At 29.9% G+C, this 27,125-nt stretch overlaps 1 protein-coding gene across 1 annotated transcript; it reads left to right on the plus strand.

The window, feature by feature from the left end:
- The first annotated feature begins 1,964 nt into the window (after window positions 1-1,964).
- LOC111632931 (plasminogen-like) lies at window positions 1,965-27,051 on the plus strand. Its single transcript, XM_023377450.1, has 9 exons — window positions 1,965-2,086; window positions 2,173-2,441; window positions 2,552-2,709; window positions 6,730-6,793; window positions 16,900-16,988; window positions 19,234-19,340; window positions 20,954-21,225; window positions 24,750-24,901; window positions 26,755-27,051. The coding sequence occupies exons 1-9, from the start codon at window positions 1,965-1,967 to the stop codon at window positions 26,926-26,928; spliced, it is 1,407 nt and encodes a 468-aa protein (XP_023233218.1). The 3' UTR covers window positions 26,929-27,051.
- The last annotated feature ends 74 nt before the right edge of the window (window positions 27,052-27,125 follow it).

Consider the following 27,125-nt stretch of genomic DNA (forward strand, 5'->3'; position numbering starts at 1 on the left):
TTTTTATGCAGTAGGTCTATGTAATATAAAGAGAGGTAAATTAGTTATTTACTATATTCAAGAATTTTTATGTCTGTATAATAGTATCTTAATAATCTAATATTCCGTTAATAAATTCTGTATAATAGTTACCATCTGAAAAAAGAAATAAATTTCGAAGTGGCAATGCTGAGAATATTATATTTGATGAATGTTAATTTGAAGATATATCTTTACATTTTCTATTTATTACTATAATTTTTTAACAGCATTTAAATTGTATAAACTTTGTATAATTTTCCAAAAATGTTATATGTAAATATATATAATACTTTTATAATTTCGTAACATATTTTGATATAATTATTAAATAGCAAACAAAATTATTAAATGTTATTTCTCTATAACAATCAAATAATAGGAATAATTACTCATAATGAAATATATATTAGTAAATACATAAATCACTTAATATTAAATATAAAAGCAAAAATGGGATTTAATAGTCTTTATTTCATAAAATAAATAACTTTTTTTTTATTTCATTGAGGGAAAAACAATAAAACCTAGTTAGAGACATGGTTCTCTTAAAAACAACTAGAAAAATTAGAAGTAGATTTTAAAACATGGGCTCATGCTTTATTATTTTTACATCTCTGAAAAGATTAAGGATAATATAAATTTAATGTTTAATATGAAATTTCTAATTTAAGTGTTTAAATAAATATTGTCTTAAAACTTAGATAAAACAAGAAACACATTAAATGCTCATATACTTTTTCTTATTTTGTTCATTTCTAATATTTCCATAGACAAAGTATCATTATTTTCATTGTCTTTTATTTACCATTTACTATCTAATTATAAAAATATAGATATTTCAATATAAATTACACAGTATATAAATAATCTTCGGATATATCGCCTGCTAAGAACATTAGTGGCATAACTGGGAAATTGTCGATTTTAAGTTATGTAGTCTACACCTTGAGACTCCCAATCAGTTATAGTAAAATATATACGTGGTGTCATTATTCCATCATAAAATCTATAATACTTATTCAAATTTTTATGCTTTAGTGAAATAACTAAAATTTAAAAAAATTAAATCTAATTCATTCTTTGAGAACTATAGTGATTTAAATTCCTGTTTTTAAAATATGATGTTTTAAAACAATTCTATTTTGAAAATATTTTTAAAAATACAGATAATAATAGTGAAGAAACGTAAATATTAAAAAACGAAGAATATTTTTACAAATATTTATTAGTTTAAATATATATATATAAACTGGGAAAAATATGTTATAAAATTTTGAATTATTTCCAAAGAATTTTTGTTAAATGATAAATTTGCTTTGATATTTTAATAATTTATATTACAAGGAGCTGGATTCATGTATTATTTAATATTCATATAAATATTTTTTCAATCAATTTAGATTTTTATACTTTATTAATTTATTATAGGAAATATTATAATAATTGCCTTATTTTTTATTATAAAATTCTAATATACAGTAGGTCCTATTTGTCATAACAATGCCAAGTATTATTTGTCGTAACATAAAGTTTTTCAATGGTGCAGGTCAATGTAACTAATTCATTTAAACCTTTTCTCGAAAATATAATGACAATTCAAAAGAAGTAGATAAATATTTTTAAATTCGCAAAGTAAAAAACTGAAAATTATAGTTATGAATAAATAAGAATTTTAGAATGTATAGGCAATAAAAATAAAGTAATTTGTAATAAAAAATAATCGCAAGAACTAGGTCTGAAGCCATAATTCCTCTACATTTACGTCTATTTATTCTCGTAATAGATTATCTGCATCACAGATTATGTTTATTGGTTATAAAATTTTTCATTTATTTTTAATATACTATGTAAAATAAAAATAAAAATTTCAATTCTCAATTTATTTTTTATTTAATTTTAAGCATTTTATGCTTCTTCGTAAATATTAATAAATAACGCAATTCATGGCAATCTCATTATTTCAGGTAGCCATAGTAAAACGAAGTTTATTTTCTACAAAGATATCTTGTGGAGGAGCTTTGATTCATCAAAAATGGGTATTAACAGCTGCTCATTGTGTTTATCGGTAGGTTTCTCTAATCACAATAACGTCAAAAAGCCATACTTTTTCTCTACTTGTAGATAAAGAACATAAAATTTCTCTTCACTCAGATCTCCTGCATCGTCACTCAGAATTCGTGTAGGTGAATATGACACTAAATCTCGTTCTAAAGATTATCCCCCCGAAGATTATGGCGTGAAAAGGAAAATCGTAAACGAAGAATATGAGGCATTAAGCTATAAAAATGACATTGCGCTTTTGGAATTATCTCATCCTGTTGCATTTAGAAAACATATAATTCCAGTTTGTTTGCCAAAATTTGAGGATAATTACACGGGAGAAATGGCTACCGTCACCGGTTGGGGTCGGACAGATTTCAGTAAGTTTAAAATAAATAAATATTGATAAAAATATTTTTTTGTAAAGTATTAAAAAAATCTAAAATAAATATCAATATCATTATTTAATTTTACAAAATTATTTTTATAGAAAAGAAACTAATACCGAATGTTCTTCAGAAAGTTAAAGTTGAGGTGCTGGATAGTGAAGAGTGCCAAAAATGGCTAGAAAAAGCGGGTAGAAAAGAGACTGTCTTCAACACTATGGTTTGTGCAGGATACAAAGATGGAGGAAAAGATTCTTGTCAGGTGAATATAAATTTTAATAATTTAGTAATTATAAAAATATTCTGTTTGTAATCTATAAATATAAGAAAAGATTCGTTCGATTATTCAAAATTNAAAAGTTGTTTGACAATACAGTAGACGCCCCTATAACACGGTAGATACGTTCCGTGTTTTATGAAATTTATGCTTTACGAGTTTTTAAATACATGAGCCCGGCACGTGTGCAGGGCTGTGTATCGTCTGTACAGTTCAAATCACGTATAATTTTTTTGGGAATAATCCATATAAAGTATGCTATAAACAAAAAAAAATTCAGGATTACTTACCGAGTGTGCACCGATCGACGACGCCATTGCTTAAGGTTGTTCTCGTCGTGGAGCGGCGCATCGAACGGCGGCCGCGTGTTTCCTGATAAGTTATTTTTCTGCGAAAAATTAGCTGAACTTTGGAGATATCATTAATATAAATATAGTTTTTATGGCCGTTAAATAATAAATGGTTTTTAGTAGGTCCGCTGCTCGTTTAAACTCAACAGTTTGTGCAATATCCGCTATTGGTCTAGATTCGACCAATCCTGCTGCGACACGAGTCGAAAATGACGTTTCACCGAATCATACGATTCTCTTTTAGCTTGTTCATACAAATGCGATCGCAATTTTTTCGCCTTTATATACGAATCTGTATTATATAAACCCGTTTTATAGGAAGATCTACTTTATTTAGACCAGGGCTTCTTAAACTTTTTTTTATTTAAGACCCCATTTATGATTGTGATTTTTGTCGAGACCCATAAAATATAAATTAAAGATATATACAAATTTGCGAAAACAATAATGGTGTGCTATCACTGTTCATTTTTGTGTTACAATGGAACAGCGACATGTGAATACACTGAAAAGTGACAACACTACACTAGTTCACACTACAGTGTTGTTGAATCGTTGTCTCGCTGCACCAGAAGTGACACAAAGCGCAACTCGTGAAACTCTCACGAATTATTTTTCATATTTTGCATTAAAATCTCGCGACCCCAAGATTTGACTAAACGACCTCAAATAGGGTCGCATTCCATAGTTTAAGATGCCCTGATTAGACGAATAAACATGATTTCAAAATCATTTCTCAATAAATAATCCCGGGAAAATCCATCTTTCAGTCTTTCAATGTTAAGTCTATAAGAGAACTATTTGCTGTTAATTGGCTTGAAAATCCTGTTATTGACGTTAATTTGTTTTGAAAATCTTTAGAAAACGCCTTCCATGCTCCAATTAGTCATTTCTATCATGACTGACCCGATATCAAGCAATGAGCGTTCTTTCAAAACCCTAACTCAGTTCCACCCTATTGGTTAGTCTCTCTAATAAAACACCTTCCGTTAGACGAGCAGAGTACAACTGCCACTCCTGATTTTCAGTGTGACTTAGTTTAAAAAATTTTTTCGTACAAATTTGAAACTTTTTCAGTGCGATCTTCAGTACTTTGAAGGAAGGTACTGAAGACATCATTTTCCAGCATTTGATAAATAAAAAATTACACGCATTTTAAAACGGCGTGTCGACACCTGTTCTCCATGTGCCTAACGCACTTATATTTGGTTCGTATCTTCATTCAATATTCTTAAATATATTAAGGGATTTTATACTGATAGGTTTGAAGCATCCAAATTATTCAACATTTGCTGAGTATTATACGAATCAGCAAACCTTACTGATGAGTTTTAATGAGTTTTTAGGGCATATCAGTAAGAGAATTTCATCACATCAATTGGTTATATTAAGATCGGCGAACTTACAATCTAAGAAGTAGGAAATTGTATCAACAGACATATACGAACTTCTACTTAAAGATCCTACAAAAAATTAAAAATAGAGACTTACCTAACTGATAAAGACACACAAATGTAAGTTTTCAAATCAACAACTAAGGAATATTTTAAATACCGATAACGTAAGAATAACTAAATTAAATATAAGACTAAAAACACACAGACAAACAATGTACTGTACGTATGTTTGCGAACAATTATTTTCAACTATGAAATTAATCAAAAATGACCACCGATCAAGACTGAGTGATGCACGATTAGAAAGCTGCGTACGTGTAGCTACCTCATCAATTCTGGCTGATATTGATCAGCTTGTATCGAAAAAACAGTGNATAAAAATTAAGCTATTTCGCATATATTTATTAAATTTTAAATATTACGGAAAGAATAATTAATAATCCGGTTTCTTAAGAGATTAATAACAAAGGTTATTAATTTGCTTTTATTAATTTAATCCCTTTAATCTTTTTAACGAAAGGAACAGATTAAATATATTTTATATATGAACATACATGGTGTATTAGGAATTATTCCGTATTTTTAGAGTATATAAACTTTTTATATAATATAAATATAGAATAATTGAGAGAAAAAATATTTTTATTTTTTCAGATAGCTTATTAATAAAATCATATATTAAATACTTTTTTTTAACACTTCCACATTTTCGTTATATTCTTGTTAGTAGTATTAAGTATATATGTATTGTATTTTCATGCTGCCTTGGAAAATATGTTTTTAGTAATTATGATAATTAATGCATAGTTCGAATATGCTTAAGAATTGAAAAATATTAATACATTATTTTTTTACGTAAAATAATTCAAGAATACGTCCTTGAAGTTCGGTACACGTTCTTAGAACATCTTGCGTATGGAAGCAAGATATAAATCAGCACCAAGTCTTTTTTTTCAATTACAGTTTTATAAGTATGATGTTTCTTAGAATATCGATGATATTCATTATAAGCTTAATAAAAGTTATAGTCCTTCATTAATTACTTTTATTATTCTCTGAAAGAGAATAACGCTCTTATCAAATGCCAATAAAGAAATCTAAAAGTTTCATAACCTGAAAGAAAGTATAATCATCTTGGAGCCATCAGAAACTAGAAATAGTTTGAAGTGAAAAATCTAACAGTTTTTATCCATTAAAAAACAAAGGAATGTTTAAATGAACGGTTCTACGTTTAAATGATGATGTAATCTAATTCTAAAGCAAATTAATGACATCAGGATACAAAGATGCGTAACGCCTTTTTTTCCTGTAAGAAAACAATTACTTTCAATGCCACCGAAATTTTTCATCAAACAGATTTTAACTTTAATTGTTAACATGAAATTAAAATTTCATTCTACGTTTAACAAGTTCAGTTAATTAAAAAAATCAATGAAATTGGCTATCATTAATTCACTCGGTGAAAGATTGCCTGAGGGTCCGATCTGTTTATCAATAAAAGTACGATGCTTCAAAGTGAAATGAAACGTGACAGTTATGCTAAATGTCAATAACGACGTTATTCTAATTTATCAATAAAGTTAAAAAAATTGATTTTAGGGAAAGTTTTTAATACTCGTTTAAATATATCGAAAGCTCTTTGTAAACGAAAATTTTTTGCAAAGTCATCCGCCAAAACTTAATTCAAATTAATGTCTTCTAATTAGATTCATTGTATAAACTTTTTAAGGCTATTTAAGCTATTCTTTTTACATTAACTTATGTTGTATGTAAAACATTTAAATTTCTCTTAATTTTAGAAACAAGGTACATCTTTGTTTCTAAAAATACTTATAATATATAAACATGAAATGCTTCCAAAAATACAGATTATTTCATATTAACTTTCGGCCAGTGACTACGGCATAATCAATGGGAGTGGAGCAAAAACTAGTTCAGACTTCTCGTCACATCCCGTGGCTACTGGTTAACCTTGGAAAAAAACAAAGACTTCTCAGTCTTCTCTTTCACGGTCAAGGTATTCATCTTTGCATCCTTACGTATTCATTTGCTGTTTTCCGGATAAATTAGATGTTGGATGAAAACCTGACCGTCAAAATTACTTCCAAGGCCTCAAGAGGGGTGTGGATGGTAGACATCGTTAAATATCGATGTCATCATTGGGATACTCGCAGATTCTTGGCAGCGATTGACTTATAAGTGAAATTAGTTTATCCCTTAGAAGTTTTGCTATCTATTTTGATTTTAACACTATGAAGTTTCTCGGATGGCAATTGCTGTGTTGTTGTGGATTTGTTTTTACTTTAACCATGGAAGATGAAAGTAAGCATCCTTTTTTCATAAAAATTTAAAAATGACATTCTTTAATAGAAGTTTTCATAAAGAATTTGTTAATTTTCTCTTTTATTAGTTTGTAATTTATTATTATGATTTATTGTAAAAATATATTAAAAACTTTAAAATTCTTAATTCTTCTAAGAATTCTAAAATATTACAATGAATATATAATTATAATTGAAATTAAATAATAGTTTCCTATAGTATATTTTTGCCCAGATGTTTATTTATTTTTTAGTTTTCTAACAAGATCCAATATAACTTGAAAAAACCTGTTTCAATATAACTTATATTATTTAGTATAGTATCAAAAATCTTGAACATGTAAATTATTTAAAGTACTTCCCTTCTCAAACAAGTTTGAGAAAAAATTATGCATTTTAAGAGCCATTAAAATTATTGAGATGACTTTAAAAATTTAAAAGCTATTTTACTATTAGAAGATATTAACAATTTAGAACGAATTTATATGTATTTTGACAACTTGAAATAACAAATAACGTTTAAATTTTAGATTACCTAAAAGAACTTAAATTATTCTTAATATTGTAAACTTAATTCGAAATGTTTTGTATTCTACGATGATAAAAAAATTNTCATGTAGGCTTTAGGGGAATATTGGTCTAAAGCAGGAGGGGAGCTAACTTACTGCATCTATTCAAATATAACACATTATTGTCGATTTTAATGCTATTATATTACGAGGGGACCGTAAAAAAGGTATTGGGAAAAATTCTACTGAACAAAAAAACAAAAATAAACTTGCTGATGTCATGAAAAACATCCAATAGCGTTTTAAAAAATTTTACCCAAGTCGAATCAGTGAAATAGAAGTTCATAACGATTTAATTAATTTGATTAAAAAACTCCCATAAAAAGCAATAGTGCGATTAATTACCTAATTAATGAATCGTCATAAAATATTTTCGCGGCAAAAATAATTCACGAAATTTGCACAGATCATAGATAACGATATATATGTGCTGAAAAGTTATGTCAAGGCTATTTTTAATGGATCCTTAAAAGACATGCCCGAGTTATCTCGGGATGTGGAATTTGCAGTTGCACGCTCAGCCCGAGTTAACTCGGAATAAAACAAACGAAGTTAATAATCGTTGTGTAAAAAAACAATTGTACAGAAGAAGCAAATATATATTAATTTAACGGAAATTTAATCACTTTAAAAACGTATTCATTTATGTTTGTTTGTTTGTTTTATTAAGTTATGACAACGCAATACTTGAATGATCTGTTGACACATATAAACCTAGAAAAATTCCTTCTGGACGGTCTTTTTCAAAATAATTGGCCCCTATTCGGCATTACAGTGGTGGAGAAAACCCTAAAACGCCTCGTGGCCAGTCCATCCTAGTGAAATGCTAACCCAAGACCGAACTTCCAGTGTTCAAAAAACGGAACTGCCTGGCTACTAGTGGGCTATTAATTTATGAACTTAACTAAATCATTTTTAACAGAATTTTATTGCGTATAATTTACATTTGACAATTTCATTTAATTTTAAAATCATTAATATTAAACACAAGAAGGATAGTAGCACATCCCCATAAAAAGTGAGCCTGCCCGGGCCTCTGAGAAAATGTACGCAAGGTCTATATTTGACACATTTTTAAAACATTAATTAAGAATACATATGATTCAGGGTCATGAATTCTAGATAGTTCATTTCCCTTTTTTTAGATTTAGATTAGAAAGAAAAACACTTAAAAGGTCATTATGCAGAGACTAAATCAGCATTTTGTAGTCCAACTTCTGAGTCTATCTGCAAATAATTGACACTGGATAATTCATGAAAACGTGCTTGAAATCTTTTTATCTAGCACAAATAAATTTGCTACATTCTGTTTCTTTTTAAACTAAATATCGTATGCAAAATTTAATAAATAAATTATTTCGGATTATTATAAATAATAAAATGTCATTTAGAATCAAATCCCTCGAGCAGTTAAAAATAAATTGTATATAATAATATGCTTACAGATAGATTGTAATAGTTGGACTTGATTTGTGTTTAGTTCCCCGTCTTCAGTACTGGAAGCAATGTTACAAAAATGTTTTTAGGCAATAGTTTTATGATGTAAAAATGTAATTATTAACGTTAATATATTTTGAAATGATCATTAAATTTTAAATGTTAATGGAAACGTATTAAATGAAAATCCTCTGAATTATGTAATATTCAAACGAAAAATGTTGAACAAAATTCATTCAAAATATCGTATTTAAATCTCAGTGCAAGTTTATGGTTTGTATGTTATTTAAATTTTTATATCCTAAGCTTACGTTCTAGCTGAACGCGGGCAGTACGAAGTGCGATGTGGTAGACGTTCGCGATAAAACTGGAGGAACAAATGAACACGTCCAAAGTGAGCACGACATGTACGATGTTGCGTTGCCGCACTACACATAATGGTTTGAATTTAAAATCGGATTATACTATAAAAAGTTTGTAGTGTGTCGATAACATCAAACATGTATAATATAGTCGAAAATACTATCATTTTTATATTACCGAAATTCCTTTTAATCCGCTAATAACTGAGGGTATGAATGATAAAATTCACCAATAGACCTAATAAATTTGTCCTTTAGATCACACGAATCTTTTCTCTAACCTCTTTTTTTTTAAATATTTTTATTTCACCAAACTATTTTTTATTAGTAAAAAAGAACGTGCCTTCCAGTGACCGAGTAGATAAGACCACTGAACGCTAGTGGGTTCAGTGGTCTAATCGTGATTCGCGCCTCGCCAACAGGCCGGCCACTAACAGGCCGGCCACTTGGGGTTTTCCGTGTTTTCTTCACATTAATAACGTCTAAATAGAGACCAATTTCCCATTAAAGACCTCTTTGCAGGCAGACCCCCTCGACAGATCGCTCATGTATCTTAATTAATCGAACAATCTTAATCTTAATCGAACAATATCAAACCAAACTAAAATGGAACGTGCTGTCAATGTTCAACTCGGAAAGACTATTAATAAAATCGCTAATAACTCATTAAGGAGAAGTACTGTAATTTACTACCTTCGATCTTCCTGAAAATATCTGCGACACGTGAGCTAAACGTAGTGCCCTCATCGCACGCACTGCATTCAGCTAGAATACATCGTATGTAAGAACTTCATGAACTCGAGGACCCCTTCACAGTAAGGTGTTTTGGCGGAACCTCTACATTAATTTTTTTTTTTTTTAGATTTTTAGTTAATATTTTATTAAATATCATATTTATATCATCATATCATATAAAATAATATTTAAAAATACTGTTTAAATTACTGATAATATTTGGTGAATTTTTTATAACCAAATATATTCATGTCCAAAGAATAAACATAACCATTAATTTAGCGTATATCTAAGAAAATAATCAGAACAGCGTGAAATATAACATACAAGCAGAATTCTTTGTGAAAAAAAGGTAGACACTTAATCTAAATTACATCAAACAAAAAACATGAAAAAGTACTAAACATTGTCGTAAATCTTTTTGAACAGAAAGGATTAACATGGTATGTGCCTTTGCACGCACAAGCTGCATTGCAATTTCTGTGTTTGTTATAACGATGTTTATCAGCTCTGCTATAAAGTTAATACTTGAACAACAGCATCTCGCCCCAATAGTATATTGAACAAGCATTTTGAAGCTCCAATAGTATATTTCGTGGAAGCTGGCGGGATGCAACACATTCCTACTGCATCTAACATGTTCTCTGGGATTGACGTCAGGAGATCGTGCTGGGTCTGCGATAAATATCTTCACTATAAAGAAAGTCATTGGCGAGTGCAGTTCCACGTGCTTGTGCATTATCGTCTATGAAAAAGAAATTTGCATTCACGGCATCTCGGAGAAGTCTCACATGGGATTTAAAAATCTTGTCTCTGTACCTTCTTGCAGTAATAGAATTCCTTGCAAACATGTGGAACTCAATGCCATTAAATACAATGCCATCCCAGACTATGATACCTCCAACTGCAAACTGGTCTGTTTTCACACCGGAGGAGATGGGTTCGGTTTTGTTTCCTGCTGCTTAAGACATTGCGCTTAGCCTTCATGTTATCATGTCACTTCATTGCTAATAAACTTTCACATTTTTTTAAATATAGAGAATTGTATTATTTATTTAAATAAATATTGTTTTACATAAAAGATTAAGTACGTAATTAATGTTTTAATTTTTTTTCTAATATGTCCACTTGTCAGGCTACTGTTTGTTTAAACATTTAAAAAATGTAGCCAGTATTTTTTTTCTTTTTCTCTCTTTGAAGGTCAACATGAATGAGAGAGATATCTATATTTTATACCAACATCCATCTTATAAATAACCCGAGTATGCACGTGAACCATCCGGTTTTTTTACATACGTTGCATAATTTAAAACATTCAATTAATAATTAATATAATTAATTATTATATAAAAGGTTAAATATGTAATTTTTATTATAATTATACACAAGTTTTCTAATATATATACTTATCAGACAACTCTTTGAAGAAAAGAATTAAAAAGAATAGCTCCTACAAAATCTCTTATCGTTGTGTCCTAAATCCCTCAAAACCTCTTGCACCTATGGAAATCGCGAGGGCTACGGGTCTTATACATATTTATTTATTTAATAAAAAAATAGAGCATTCATTTGTATATGAGAGCAACCAGTTATAAGCTGATAATGAGATGATAATGAAAAACATAAGAAATAAAATTTTTAATATTAATTTTTATCTTACTAAAGTTTAAAATTGAATTGTTCTTTTATAGCCTAAACCTGTTGTAATAATTTTCTTGAAAACACATTTATAAATTTTCATGCTTTTTTATGTAATTATATAAATTACTATATTTTTTAATTTGTATTTTTTCACTTCTTCTGCGTTCTGGCACTAGGAAGGTTTTTTTTTTTTACCATGCCCATCATGGGTTCTTTCAGGCCCACACTGGGCCGGGTGGTGAGGTATGGGGTCTGACATATCTGGAACAGACTACCCCGAAAAGTTTCTGGCGTAGCTCACCAAAATTTGATTCTGATGAATCCTGGTGAACGGTAGGTTAATTGTCTTAATTGCCTCGACCACCTGGCTATCTCAATTATTATATCTAACATCATATATTATACTAAAATCTTTATAGAGATTTTGATATTCGTTCAAGTTATATAATGAAAATATAATAATGCAAAAGACAGAGTTTGTTATAAATCATCTTTAGACAATGATTTTAACTGAATAAAATGTTATTGGATCAAATCTTAGCAGAGTTAAATATAATACTGGCTAAAATATAGGGAAAAAAATTAATACTAATATTATGTTTGAATATTGATATTAATTATTGTTTGACGAAACGTCTTTATGCTTGTTTTATATGATTAAATTTATTTAAATCATCTTAGCATCATTTTCAATGTTCTTTTAATAAAATACTGATAATTTATTACAGAAATACATCAGAATGGATTTTTTTAGACATAAAATTATTCTGCAACTATACAAAATATTTAGGATAAACTTTCATAAATATTGAACTTTTCTTTAAAAAGTCATGTTTTAACATTGACAACCCTATTAGTATTAGATATTTCGATTATATTAGAAATTTTCTGCATTCACACTTTTTATAACTAATAGAAAGTTTGTTTTGAATGACGAAATAGAAATAACGATCAGTAAAAAATCCAATTTAGTGTAGGAGAAGGTAATATGAGACCCCACTTTTTGTGCGATTTGTTATGAACTATAAGCTCATGTTTCATTTTCTGGTATGGCTAGCTGTCTTTATTTCTAACCAATTTCTAATTTGAATTCACAGTTTTCCACTTACAAGAACATTTACATTAAAATAATTGAAAATTACAATTGAGGCATGAGTCACAAGGTACTAGTAACATAGAGTTCATTATTTTAGAGCTTCTGTATAAGGGTTACTAATGTTATTAAATTTTGATAGTTAAAGGTCGAGGGGAGGGGAGATAGAGGAGGGTTATGTGTCATATCTATAGAGAGGTCGGACTTAATGAAGATTTTACTCGCTATTAAAATTTACAATTTTTTAAAATATAAAATTCATCTCTACCTTCAAACTTAAGCTTTTTGCCACTTTATAATAATTAATAATATAAAAAGTTTTTTTAATAATAAAATATTATAACAGATGGTGCCACACATAGTTTTATTTATTATGGTTAAATTATAAAAATTATTTATTTTATTTTTTAAATAAAATTTCATAACAGCCAGGAAAGTTATGCAACTCGTTGCCGAATTTTTTTATTTTATAAGTACTTCAACCTTTGATAGAGGAGTGCTGCAGCTCGTCGCTTTTCACTCCGGAAGAAACAATGGGGCCGATCGCACAGCGACCGAAGAGGCGGTCTTATCGAAGACGAACAATACGAGAAAACAGGAGAGAGGTCACAAAGTGCCCAAAGCCGGCCTTATAAGAGACGACCTCCGCGAGAAAGGGAGACGGAAGGCCTTCCGGGAGGACTTGGGGCGGAAGCTGGTCCCTATTCAGGCGTCATTGGCAAGGAGGAAAACCCGGAAAAACTCCCGCTGCCGGCTCGTCCGAGTGAGGCGCGAATCCCCCGATCGAACTCCGGTGTTTAGGGTCTGGTCACCACCATTAAGCGGAGACGGAGTCCACTCGGCCACCATTTTATAAGTACGTAAGATAAACAATTGTTGAACCGAGAAACGATCGGTTCCAATTGAAATGATTTCCAAAAATATCCGAAAAAATAGAACAGCCAACAGAATCAAATGCGCGTTCATTATCCATTAAACTGCATAAGCAGAGCAGGTTTTTTGTTTTCAAAATAATTTCAACTTGAATTTTAATCAGAACAGAAACGGTAGAGTAAAAACGAATATTACAATGTAAAAAAATTTCAGTCTAGCAATAAAAGGATATACAAATAGTGTCCTGGGCAAGGTTTTATTTTTGGACTCTAATGTTTTGAGGAAACAATAAAAATAAGACAAATAAGATAAAATAATTGTTTAGAAATAATTTTTTTGTACACAAGAAATATACAAGATCATTCGCATGTATTTATAAACAAAAATATTATTACAGGATATTTGATAAGTTTCGTNAAGCTTTTTGCCACTTTATAATAATTAATAATATAAAAAGTTTTTTTAATAATAAAATATTATAACAGATGGTGCCACACATAGTTTTATTTATTATGGTTAAATTATAAAAATTATTTATTTTATTTTTTAAATAAAATTTCATAACAGCCAGGAAAGTTATGCAACTCGTTGCCGAATTTTTTTATTTTATAAGTACTTCAACCTTTGATAGAGGAGTGCTGCAGCTCGTCGCTTTTCACTCCGGAAGAAACAATGGGGCCGATCGCACAGCGACCGAAGAGGCGGTCTTATCGAAGACGAACAATACGAGAAAACAGGAGAGAGGTCACAAAGTGCCCAAAGCCGGCCTTATAAGAGACGACCTCCGCGAGAAAGGGAGACGGAAGGCCTTCCGGGAGGACTTGGGGCGGAAGCTGGTCCCTATTCAGGCGTCATTGGCAAGGAGGAAAACCCGGAAAAACTCCCGCTGCCGGCTCGTCCGAGTGAGGCGCGAATCCCCCGATCGAACTCCGGTGTTTAGGGTCTGGTCACCACCATTAAGCGGAGACGGAGTCCACTCGGCCACCATTTTATAAGTACGTAAGATAAACAATTGTTGAACCGAGAAACGATCGGTTCCAATTGAAATGATTTCCAAAAATATCCGAAAAAATAGAACAGCCAACAGAATCAAATGCGCGTTCATTATCCATTAAACTGCATAAGCAGAGCAGGTTTTTTGTTTTCAAAATAATTTCAACTTGAATTTTAATCAGAACAGAAACGGTAGAGTAAAAACGAATATTACAATGTAAAAAAATTTCAGTCTAGCAATAAAAGGATATACAAATAGTGTCCTGGGCAAGGTTTTATTTTTGGACTCTAATGTTTTGAGGAAACAATAAAAATAAGACAAATAAGATAAAATAATTGTTTAGAAATAATTTTTTTGTACACAAGAAATATACAAGATCATTCGCATGTATTTATNTTTGTTATTTTCGCTGAAAATTCACACGCAACCCGTAATTTGTATATCAATGTTAAGTAATTCAATTTTATTCGTTAATTTTACAACAAAATATATAGTATTTGAACGGTAGCGCTTCGAAATTCTAACGAGGACCATTCTAACTCTCAACGCAAAGGATGAGATTTCCATTTTCTCAAAAAGCCTTTAGTACTTTACTGAAAACAGAATCGTCCGACTCACGAGTCGTAGAGTTTTTGCTTTACACGTTTGCTTTAAATCAGGCATGGCCAACATACGGCCCGTGTAATGGATTTATGTGGCCCGCGATTAATTTTTCAATATTAGCTACTCGAGTCAGAATAGATCGGTGAAAAATTCTGACGCCTAAAAAAAACAAAAGATCAACAACTCGTTGTCCGGTTAGAGTTAACCCTCCATTACAGATCTCTTAAGTACAGCGTAGAATGTTGATAAAGCATGATAATGTGAAAAAATGTATCTGTAATCTCTACGTACAATTAGCTTTTCGTATACCCTGTGCAAGGTTTCATTTTTGAGTCCCTGATTTTTTGGAGAGAAGAAATAATAATAAAGCAAATATGATAAGTCAGTTGTTTATAAATAATTTTTTTGTACACAAGAAATATACAAGATCATTCGCATGTATTTATAAACAAAAATATTATTACAGGATATTTGATAAGTTTCGTCAATTCCATTTTGGGACCCTTTCGTCCCTTGCCTAAGTTCTGTGCACCTGTTGCACTTGCCTATTTACGGCACTGATAATAAATAATCATACAAACACATTCAAATATCTTCATCATCGCGGAGGAAATGAAAATAGGGAGAAAGTCGTTACTATTTTTTTGGAATAGCAATAACAAAAGAAAACCACTAATTACACTGATCAGGAATAAAGCTAGATTGTATAGTTTCAGTAAATAAAAAGAACAGGACAGCAAATGTAAGCGATTAGATATTAATAAAAAACAGCTGGAATGAGGTCAAGACCATTATGATAATTTCGAAAAGGCTTTTTGGACATCAAGAAAAAATAAAAATAAACGAAAACCTAAAATCAATTACATTTGGCATTATGAGAAATGTTTAAAAAATCGAGACTAATTTGTTGTTTACTGTATATCATATATTGAATCATCATTAATAACAATTTTTAATTTAGAGAAATGTCTAGAAATATGCTACTAGGAAAAGAATTTCCAAAAGTTTTGGAATCATGGAATACGGCTATAGCATTAATATAATCTTTGTAACTGAGTTCAGAGTCAAATTTGCTTTGCAATACCCGATGTAAATACAAGTAGCACGGATTATCAGTATTTTTTCAATATTTCTAGAATTTCTTGAATTGATTTTTAGGCTTTTTTAATAATTGGGAGAACCACTTTTTAGAGTTCAAATTAATTTTTTATAAGTTAAAAAATATTAGCGTGCACTGTTAGATCGGGAAGGTAAAGTAGGCACCGTAAAATAAAGTAATAACATAAATGTCTGTTTTTCTGTCTTATCGGTCTTTTCTTTTAAAAAAGAAAAGACCGATAAGACAGAAAAAGGCAGATCTAAAATAGTTGAAAGTATTTGAATATAAAAGGAACAATCTAATTTTAGCAAGTTGCTGACACAAAAGCCCTTAAAATGTTGGGTTAAGTATGCAAGGAAGGCGTTGAGAGAAAATCCAAACGGTCATCTAGTCTGTCGTAAATCGAAGTTTCGAAAATAAAGAGATTTTTTCCACCATTTTTTATGGTCAAAATTCGAACCTTGTTCTGATATAATCCAATCGCGCTATTCATGTTTTTCAAAGTGCTACAAAATATCTATTTATGATTCTAAACGAAATAAAACGAAGTGTTGATTAGGTTATTTACCGATGTAGAAGAAACTAATGTAAAATGAAAGATTATTTTATTTTACATTATTTTATAATTAGTTTTTTCAACAAAATTTTCACGAAGAAATTACTTTGAGTATATCATGACGAAGAATATTATTTTGTTATAGATTGTGGCAAACGTAACATTTCTGACGAAGAATTAGATTTTAAAATCGTAGGAGGACTACCGGCACGTCCAGGAGAATGGCCTTGGCAGGTGAGTATAAACAATAACTCGTTTTTGTCGAATTATTACATTTTTTTATTTTATTTATAACGTTAAAGACATTACAACAATAACTGTATATTATAAATAGCTGATTATTAATTGTACAGTACTTATTGTTCAAAAAATGTAAATTTATTATACCTAAATTGTTAGGTATGGAATAACGTTCTGGACAGAATTTTCATGAGTTGGATAACACAATAAAGTTATAAATGATTATATATAATACATAATTTTCTTATTTTTTCAGCTATTAATCGTTCATTTATTATTCCAAACTGGATTTCTCATTTACATCAAACATTTGTGCATAAATATATAAATTAATTTGGAATAACGAGAAAACGACAAGAAAATTAACAGTTGTTTGATATTACTGTCATCAGTTGTCAATTTAGCAATAATTTACTTACAATATTTTTCTATGAGAAAGTTCTACACTAATCTAATTATCTATTAAAAAGAAAATGATAAATTGCATTCAGATTTCTGTAAAGAGTTTTATGACAGACAGAAAAATTTCATTAATAATAACTTATATCTTAAAAAATTCAGATATAACAGTAAAAACATTTAGCCATAAAAATTATTCAAATCGGAAATCATATAGAAAAAAAACTGAGTGAATTGTGAGCATAATTGCATGCCATATCATAATGTAAATTTCATTTAGCCTATCATATTAATTAATTTTATGGAATATTTCTAAAAGGCTCATGAAGCCTTTTAGAAATTTATTTTGGTAAGTATTCTGACAAGTATTCTGAAGAGAAGAAAGTCATAGTCAATCATTATATATATTTTCTTCTCTAACCAATTCTTGTTATAAACCTGTTTTCTGTTTTTTAAATAATGTCTATTTTATTAAGTTCGATTTTATACATTTATTATACTTAAATCCAGTTAAATTTTTACAAGTATGATTTTCCGCTTAATTAAATAGTTTTTACTTTAAGGATTTAAAATTATTTTATTTAATTAGGNATTAATAATTAAAATAAAAACCGATTAATGCCAATTCAAATTAATACATAACTAAATCGTTTTGCTTAATATTTTAAAGAGGGATAAAGAAAAAGAATTCATTATTATTTATTTTGATGACTCCATTGGTTTTTAGAATAACCTTATAACAGAAAATATATAAAACTTTTGTCCGCTACTATAGAATGACTTCTTGTAACGATTCGTTTATTTAGTACTCATATGAAAGATAAAGATAAAAATGTCACTCATTCCAGCTTAACTTTTTAAAAATTTTGTATTTACACTATTTAAAATAATCGTTGTATAATCAAAGCTTTTTCTTTTCTTATATAGCAGCCTTTTCGCTTTGCCTCAACCTGTATTTTGGAAAATAAGATTAGGAGATTATCATCTCAAGAAAACCGAGGGAACAGAGTCTACTATTGCCGTATCGGATGTATATTATAATCGTTGGTATTTAGGCTATCAGAATGATTTAGCATTAATGAGGCTTTCTGAACCTGCGAAAATTGATTATTACGTGCGACCTATTTGTCTTCCCACTTCCGAGGATGGATTCGAAGACATGACATGCACCGCAACAGGATGGGGAAAAGCCGATTTCAGTAAGTCAGTAAACAGGTTTGAAGAGTATGATTTTATTAGAAAATTTTATTTTATATAGCTGACATTATATCACACAATTTGTGTTGGAGAAACATTAGATTTTACTTTTAAAAGATATGTAAATAAATTATTTAATTTATTAAAACCAACTGAGTTATATTTTTTAACTTTTATTCTTCAGTTGGATTTTAACAACATGCTAGTAGCATTTGCAGTGCTGGACTTAGACTTGTGGCCCTAACCGTAACATATAACTGGCCCTTTCCATTCTCCAATTAATGATACATTTTAAAATGTGAGGTTTTAAGCTATACTCATAGATTCATAACGCCAGGACCTAAGTTCCAGTTTATTTAGCTTATGTGCAAATGCGGCCCTGGGCATCTGGATACTCTCCAAATTTCTTTTATAGTATCTGTATATGATAAAAAAAAAATATATTATTACACACTTTACAAAAATTCTAATATAGCCTTTATAAAATTTAATAATTTCACAATCTTAAGGAATAAATATTTTTGTAATTTTTGTAATATTAGATTGATTATAATTTGGTATAATTATACCAAAAATAAATAAGTTTTATATTAATACATTTCAATAAACTAGAGAAGAAAATTATGTATTTATTTTGCAATAGGTTTCTGTGCAGTTAACACATCCTCAATATGGTAAAATAGGACATTGGTGTGGTGGAGTTCTGGTTGATAAGAGGTGGGTGCTGACAGCAGCACATTGCATAATCAAGTAAGTATCGTTGTACATCCGTAAATAAAAATAACAACAAATTTAAATTATATTTAAAATTTTTGCTTAATACTTAATTTTAATAATTGCTCATCGCATTCACAATTGCAATAATTAGTGCGCATCGATCACGGAATCAGCGTTACATAGTCTTATTTTCCATTCTTTTCAGAATTAATGGTCGAACCATTGTCATCTCTACAATAGTCAATTAAATGTAAAGTTCATTGAATGTTTCAGAAAAAGTTCTATCAAACTTAAAACAGATGAAATGCTTATTATAAATTTCATTTTATGTTACTTCAAACTATTCAAAACTTAACTTTAAAACTATACAGAATATTACGTAATAATTTAATTAGTTTTCTCGCTTACTTTTTGGCTTAAAAACTTTTTGACGACGCTCATCCTCACACTGCAGTAGAAACAGAAGTTAAAATGTTTGATCATCCGTCGTACAGCCCAGACGTAACACTGAATGATCTCCATCTGTTCACTCACTTGATTAGGAGCACAGAGGTTTCAAACTAACAAGCCAGCGTGAAGGGTCGCTAAATGACTTAGAGACAACTTTCTTTAATGAGGGTATAGAAAAGCTGGTGCCACGGTATGATAAATGACTAAATCGCAACGGCGACTACTTAGAAAAGTAACTGGAAAGTGTATCTAACTTTTGTAAATAGAACAGTTTTGATATTCAGTTCTTTTTTTTCTGGCACATCGGAGGTTGAAAAAATACCCCTTGTAGATGTTTATAGAACCGTTTGAGTCACGAATTACGCGAGAAAATTAATTAAATTATCTTATAACATCGTCTATGTGTTAATTTTGGATGGTTTAAAGCTTTTTTTTTATTTCCTTTTATTTTTGAGTCTTTTCGGCCTGCGATCATAATAGTGTTTTTTTATATTCATTATGAGAGAGGTTCAAGGCCCGACATGGCAAGATCAACTCACCATAAAAATTTCTGAGATTCCAAACGCTGAATATGGATCAGGGTGACAGGATGGTGACTTTATCGTCTTTGCCATCCTGCCATTAAAATAATTAATATTTTCGTATAATGTTTTGATATTAGAGTATTTATATAATTTATATTTTATAATGTCGTCTATTATGCAATGTCTTTTGAATATGTGGAATGCCTTTGTCAGCATACCGATTTCGTATATTACAAATCCTAAAAATATTGATGGATAAAGAGACTTGAAAAATAGAATATACTGTACTGCAATTTAACTCAAGAAAGAATATATTAATTTATAATGCAATTTTGTATTAATAATTAAAATAAAAACCGATTAATGCCAATTCAAATTAATACATAACTAAATCGTTTTGCTTAATATTTTAAAGAGGGATAAAGAAAAAGAATTCATTATTATTTATTTTGATGACTCCATTGGTTTTTAGAATAACCTTATAACAGAAAATATATAAAACTTTTGTCCGCTACTATAGAATGACTTCTTGTAACGATTCGTTTATTTAGTACTCATATGAAAGATAAAGATAAAAATGTCACTCATTCCAGCTTAACTTTTTAAAAATTTTGTATTTACACTATTTAAAATAATCGTTGTATAATCAAAGCTTTTTCTTTTCTTATATAGCAGCCTTTTCGCTTTGCCTCAACCTGTATTTTGGAAAATAAGATTAGGAGATTATCATCTCAAGAAAACCGAGGGAACAGAGTCTACTATTGCCGTATCGGATGTATATTATAATCGTTGGTATTTAGGCTATCAGAATGATTTAGCATTAATGAGGCTTTCTGAACCTGCGAAAATTGATTATTACGTGCGACCTATTTGTCTTCCCACTTCCGAGGATGGATTCGAAGACATGACATGCACCGCAACAGGATGGGGAAAAGCCGATTTCAGTAAGTCAGTAAACAGGTTTGAAGAGTATGATTTTATTAGAAAATTTTATTTTATATAGCTGACATTATATCACACAATTTGTGTTGGAGAAACATTAGATTTTACTTTTAAAAGATATGTAAATAAATTATTTAATTTATTAAAACCAACTGAGTTATATTTTTTAACAAGGCTATATTTAACCGAAAATTAACTTGTTTTTCTACATCAAACAATTCATAAAATTCAAAATTTTCTTACGTAAACTCACAAGATGCAGATTTCATAAGTAAAAAATGATAATGATACAAAACATTTTAAATTTAACATTAGAGCTTTTGATATATTCTTTTTTCTCTTTTCCTGTTCTTATTGAATTTGACATACTTCTGGCTGGAAAAAAATTGAGATTTATCCCATTTTGATGAAATAATTCAGAAATCCGGAGAGTTGTGAGTTTCAAATTCTCTATAAACTTTATCCAGGGTCGGTCAAGTAGGTGTGCAGGTTGTTCACTAACGGCGCCAGTTAACGAAAGGCACCAAATTGACTTTATACTATTACCTATAATAATAAATGTCACGAGAACTATTCGTCATAAACAATTGGAAAATTGAGGCAATTAAATTCTTGAAATTGCAGACTAAAGAAATATATTTCGCTTTATAAGACATTGCAAATGATTCAATCAGCGGCGCCCGCAGACTATAAAAAAGGGGCACAAACTATAAAAATGGCATCGTACATACATTATATAAAATATACAATATATAGTCTATATATATATACACAGATATACCAGGATTCTGAAGGCAATTTTCATTTCAAAAAATTACTTAGGTGCTGGCAATTCGTTGCGGCATGCTCTGGCGGTTCTATAAAAACAACTTCAAAGCCGGTTTTACGTTCTCTCTTTTTTAAAACCGATTTCCAGTCATTGACTGATTATTGTCTCCCGGTTTGATCTTCTGCTGCTCCATACTTGATAAATCTAGTTATTAAAACTAATGAACTCAATAAGGTTTTTTTAAATAATTTAACAAACTTGCTAAGTTGCCTTTCACTAATTCTATCAACGTATACCGGACTAGACTGGAGTTTTATTGCATATTTCGATCAAATTTTATACTTTAAATTTTCAAATAATTTTTTATCTCTTGAAGGAATTGATCTCGTGTCTCTTGTCGTAGTACAGTACATGTAACAAATCATACCATTTTACTGAAAAGTGTCGTCTATAGTGCTTTCTTTTTTACTCACGTAATATCTTCCAATGGGTGGCCTTGAGGAACTTCTTTATTTGGATCTTTGAGTTTTAAAAAAAACATACAAAATTTTAATGTATTTTCGCTGAATGTTTTTATTGTTCTTTATTCGTATATATTTATTGTATGCTTGTTAAGGTATACTTTTGAGTGACTTTTAATGTACTTTTTAAATTTTGAATGGTTTTTATATTTTAATTAAATTATTTATAATGCTAATTTTATTATTGTAATGATAGTTTTTTTATTTTATGATTTATAATGTTCCTCTTTTTGATGAACATTATAAATCAATATTTTTTATTGTTATAATTATATATGTTTTTTATTGTTTATTTGTACGTTGTATACTTTTATTTAAGGGATTTTTGTTACTGGGAGAGGTTCTTTCTTGTTCTATTGGACATTACCTGTAATAATTGTATGAAAATTAATTAATTAATTTTACTATTTAAGCCGATAACCGAATTCTCTTCCATTTTAAGTTGTTTTATCCAACTTATTGGTTTTACTATTCTATTGCTATGTAATGTATTCAATAGAAAGATTTCATAGCTAATGAGCATTACCTAATCGAAAACGATCTTTACTAACAATAGTTGATGTATGATCTGTATGAGGAAGATAGGCTACGAACATTGAATTTTTAATCATTTGTATATGTTATCATTTGTTGCAATAATGAATCAGGACGTCTAAATTAGGCCCCGTCTCTCACAATCCGGCTGCTATCCATTATGGATCTGGTCGAATGCACACAAAAAAGTCTTTTTAGCATTCGCAGAATAGAAAGAATTACAAGAAAGAAGTATGAGTATTTATAACGACAATTTTACAATACAAAACATGAATGCATAACCACTTGTAATCAAAATAGGCCTAATGCTGATCGGCATGTAATTTACACAGTACTGTAATCTAAATATATAAAATTACTTGTCCTGACTGATTGATTCATCATCACCCAGAGCAAACCACTGAACCTAAAGAGGTGAAATTTGGTACACAGTTAGGGTACGTCGTGAAAACGCACACTAAGAAAGGATTTTTTCGAAATTCTCCCCGGGGGAGAGGGAGAGGATTAAGGCTTAACCGGAAGAACGGCTTCTACTGTACTATTTTAAATGCGATTTTTTCTTTTCAACTACGTTTAGTCTTCATTGAGTTCTTAGGTGTATTAAATTGATAACATTTCAGACATTGTTATAAATATTTTTATATATTTCGATTTTTAAGCAAATGTTCGAACCGTTTTAAATTCGAATTTGTTATTGCATATTGGTTCGATTATAGAACGATTGTTAACGCTCCAGAAAATTGATCAAATTGAAAACAGTTCGTTTGATTCTCAGCAGTAGGTGTTATATAGCAATTACTATGGTTGTTGAAATACTGAATATAAATGGGATTTGCTTGCAAAATCCGCGCGTTCGAAGTCGCGGGTAACAGCTAGTAAGTTCATAAAGTTTTTAAGACTTTTTAGCATTTCGAACTCTTTAAATTTTTCAACTTGACCCATGATAAATTGTAATTTGCGTTTTGTATCAAAGAATTTAAAGTTTGATAATAGCAGAGTAATCCGTTATAAACGTTTTAATTATTTTGATCATCAAATATTTCTTAAATTTAATAAATAAAATGATTATATAAGCTTAATAAAGTAATTTTTAGTTACTTGTAGAAAAAATGACTAAAGCCTCGATTATCCGACCCTCTATTAACCGACAGCTCGGTTAACCGACCGTCCTAGTCGGCAAATTTCAAATGTCCGCTAGTGATGTGGCGCAACTATATTTGGCTATGTCTTGGCTACTTTAATATTATTTTTACGTGTTTTAGCTGGCAACACTCATTCGACCATGAAATGGAACCAGTATTTAAACGAGGCTTAATTTTATAATTTTTAACGATACAATAGCGACGATTATTATTTTAAAAAATTTTTGTTAGGCTTAACATCGATGAAAATTCAACGCGAAGTAGGTTAATAGCGATATACTAATATACTAATTACATCGGATATAATAATATACTACACTAATAATGGATTTTTTCATAATTTTCGGTTATCTGACTTTTCAATTATCCGACCAACCCCAGTCCCCAATTGAGTCGGATAATCGAGGCTCTACTGTAGTTACTAACTAATAGCCCTATCCGACTCCTCTCTTAATTATGTAAAATATATAGTTTATTGAGGTATTAAACAATAATAAATATACAGGTAAATAACAATTTGTGAAAAATACTTTTTAATCTGTTTGATGACGTATTTTCAGATAAAACAGGATCGAGTATCCTGCAGAAAGTATCAGTCAAAGTTATGGAAAATTCTATTTGTTTAAATGCCTATATGAAGAATTTCAATATTTCCATTCTGCCTTCTCATCTGTGTGCTGGAGACCTGGCTGGTGGCAAAGGAACATGCTTGGTATGTATCTATATAAGTTCAATTTCGGTTAAACATAATACAATTCGGATCAACTTTAAATTACTTTTATAAAAATTGAATCATTCTTCTTAATATAACGAAATCGCTAAGTATATTCATTTTATTTACAAAATATAAAATGTTTTCTCATAACTTTTCACTCAAGTTCAAATTGTTAAAATGCATGTAGCAAATTGTCTTTCCAATAAAATTCCTGGGGACGCCCGGATCCCCAGAGAGGTAGGAGTTAACAGCCTTAGAAATCCGGCCTTCCACGATGGAATTTTTAGGATGTAATTTAAAAAATTGTAGACATATAAATTCCCACTGTCGTCTCACTGTCTGTCTGTCTTTCCTTAATGTCGAGAACGGTGTTAGATAGATGAAAGTCGAGAACAGGCATGGAAAGCTTAGGAGCAGGAGCCCCCAGTTAACTATATGCGAACTTCCGAAGTCACGTTATATCAATTCAAAACTCTTCCCCAGAATGGAGTTACATAGATGACTGGCATTATTCTGTTGTTATGGGGAAAAGTATTATGTACAGGAGCAAGACACTACTAATTTCAGATGGGGAGGATATACAGTAGAGCGTCGTTTATCCGAATCAATTGGGGACTGGGGTTGTTCGGATAACTTATTTTTCGGATAACCGATTATGTATAAAAAATATAACCTAACCCGTGTTGAAATTTTTCTCCTCTGCGTGTCGCTTCGCGTTCAATTTTCATCGATGTTAAGCCTAACGTATACTTTTTATAATAATAATCGTGGCTATTGTATCGTTAAAAATTATTTCTTTATTTCTTACAAACAAAATAAATATATTGAAAAATATAAAAACCAAAAAATATATACTTTAGAAGATGATCTAGTATCAAAAACGTTCGATTCAGCACGACACAGTCCTCAGAAAAACACCACACAAAAGTGCCAGTGCTGCCAGCTAAAACACACACACCAACAAAAAAAATATTGGAGTAGCCCAAGATATAGCCAAAGATTGCAGCGCCACAGCACTAGCGAAAATTTAAATTTGCCGACTGGAATGCTTTCGGATAACCGACGTTTCGGATAAACGACGCTCTACTTATTGTATTTTAAATTAAACAAACTAAAAATTGCAGCCCGGAATTTCATTTAAAATTCAATAAAAATTAAAATTTGAAATTAATAAACTAATCTATTTTAATTTAAATAGTTTAAATTTTTATTAATTCAATTTTTGTGTTAATTTTTTATTATAAAATTTTAACGATAAATGCCGCTGCAATAAGGAGACAGGCACCCCAAAAAGGGAAAGAGACATTACAGAAATTACCTGAGTAGAAAGCGTATTACGTAACTATGATGTTCATTTACTTCCCTTATCTTTGTTCTATTAAAATTTGCCAACCCGTCGATGACATCTTTATTAGAAGAATTAGAAGACTCATAATTATACACAATAACGTTTATTCTACACTTGACACCGAAGAAAAAGGTATAACATATAACTCTGCACTATTAAAAATCACAAATGTTCACTTGAGGTTAAGGAATGCACCTTAACTTTGAGATAGAAGTGCCAGAATGGATCTCGCTAACAACAGAGATTATTTTTTTTTACTCCTCTCTCGGTAAAGTGGTTTTTTAATCCCAAATTACTAATTCTAAAATTCCGAGTTCTATTTGAGCTAGTACTGTATATACTGACGGACAAATAAACGTCAGGTTTTGTATTACCAGTTGCTGAAGTTCCTCAATCACTAACATCGCCTAAAAAGTTTTGTGTTTTGCAATTAATTTTCAATTAGAAAGAAAGAGCTTGTTGAGATTTCACTGTAATTCTTCTGTTTCGATTTATTTTGCAGGGTGATTCTGGAGGACCGTTGCAATGTTTAATAAAGGACAAATGGTATTTAGCGGGCTTGACATCTTTTGGATCAGGATGTGCCAAACCGGGATTTCCTGATGTCTACACGAAAGTAACTTATTTCGTCGATTGGATCAAGCATATTCAACATACGCACATTGCCAGATTTTAAAATCACGAATGACATTTCAAAATAAATTCTACCATACTGTTAAATTCAAATCAAACGAATTAAAATTTCTAAAACTCTAGAAAAAACCTAAATCAAAATTATAATTTTTCATTTGCAATAAACTTTTCGGTAATATTTTAATAGCCATTTTAATTGTTTAATTAAATAAAATTATATATAATCAACCATATCATGTT

The sequence above is a fragment of the Centruroides sculpturatus genome, unplaced genomic scaffold, assembly GCF_000671375.1.
Source record: "Centruroides sculpturatus isolate CEXI.00-Female unplaced genomic scaffold, Cexi_2.0 scaffold676, whole genome shotgun sequence".
In the NCBI taxonomy this organism is placed as follows: Eukaryota; Metazoa; Arthropoda; class Arachnida; order Scorpiones; family Buthidae; genus Centruroides; species Centruroides sculpturatus.

Bases quoted from the DNA above. Each gene is read 5' to 3' on its own strand.
- LOC111632931 (XM_023377450.1), top strand. From the start codon at position 1,965: ATGGCAATCTCATTATTTCAGGTAGCCATAGTAAAACGAAGTTTATTT. The intron at 2,710-6,729 runs GTGAATATAAAT...AACACTATGAAG, and splicing joins GAGGAAAAGATTCTTGTCAG to TTTCTCGGATGGCAATTGCT. The intron at 21,226-24,749 runs GTAAGTCAGTAA...ACGTATTTTCAG, and splicing joins ATGGGGAAAAGCCGATTTCA to ATAAAACAGGATCGAGTATC.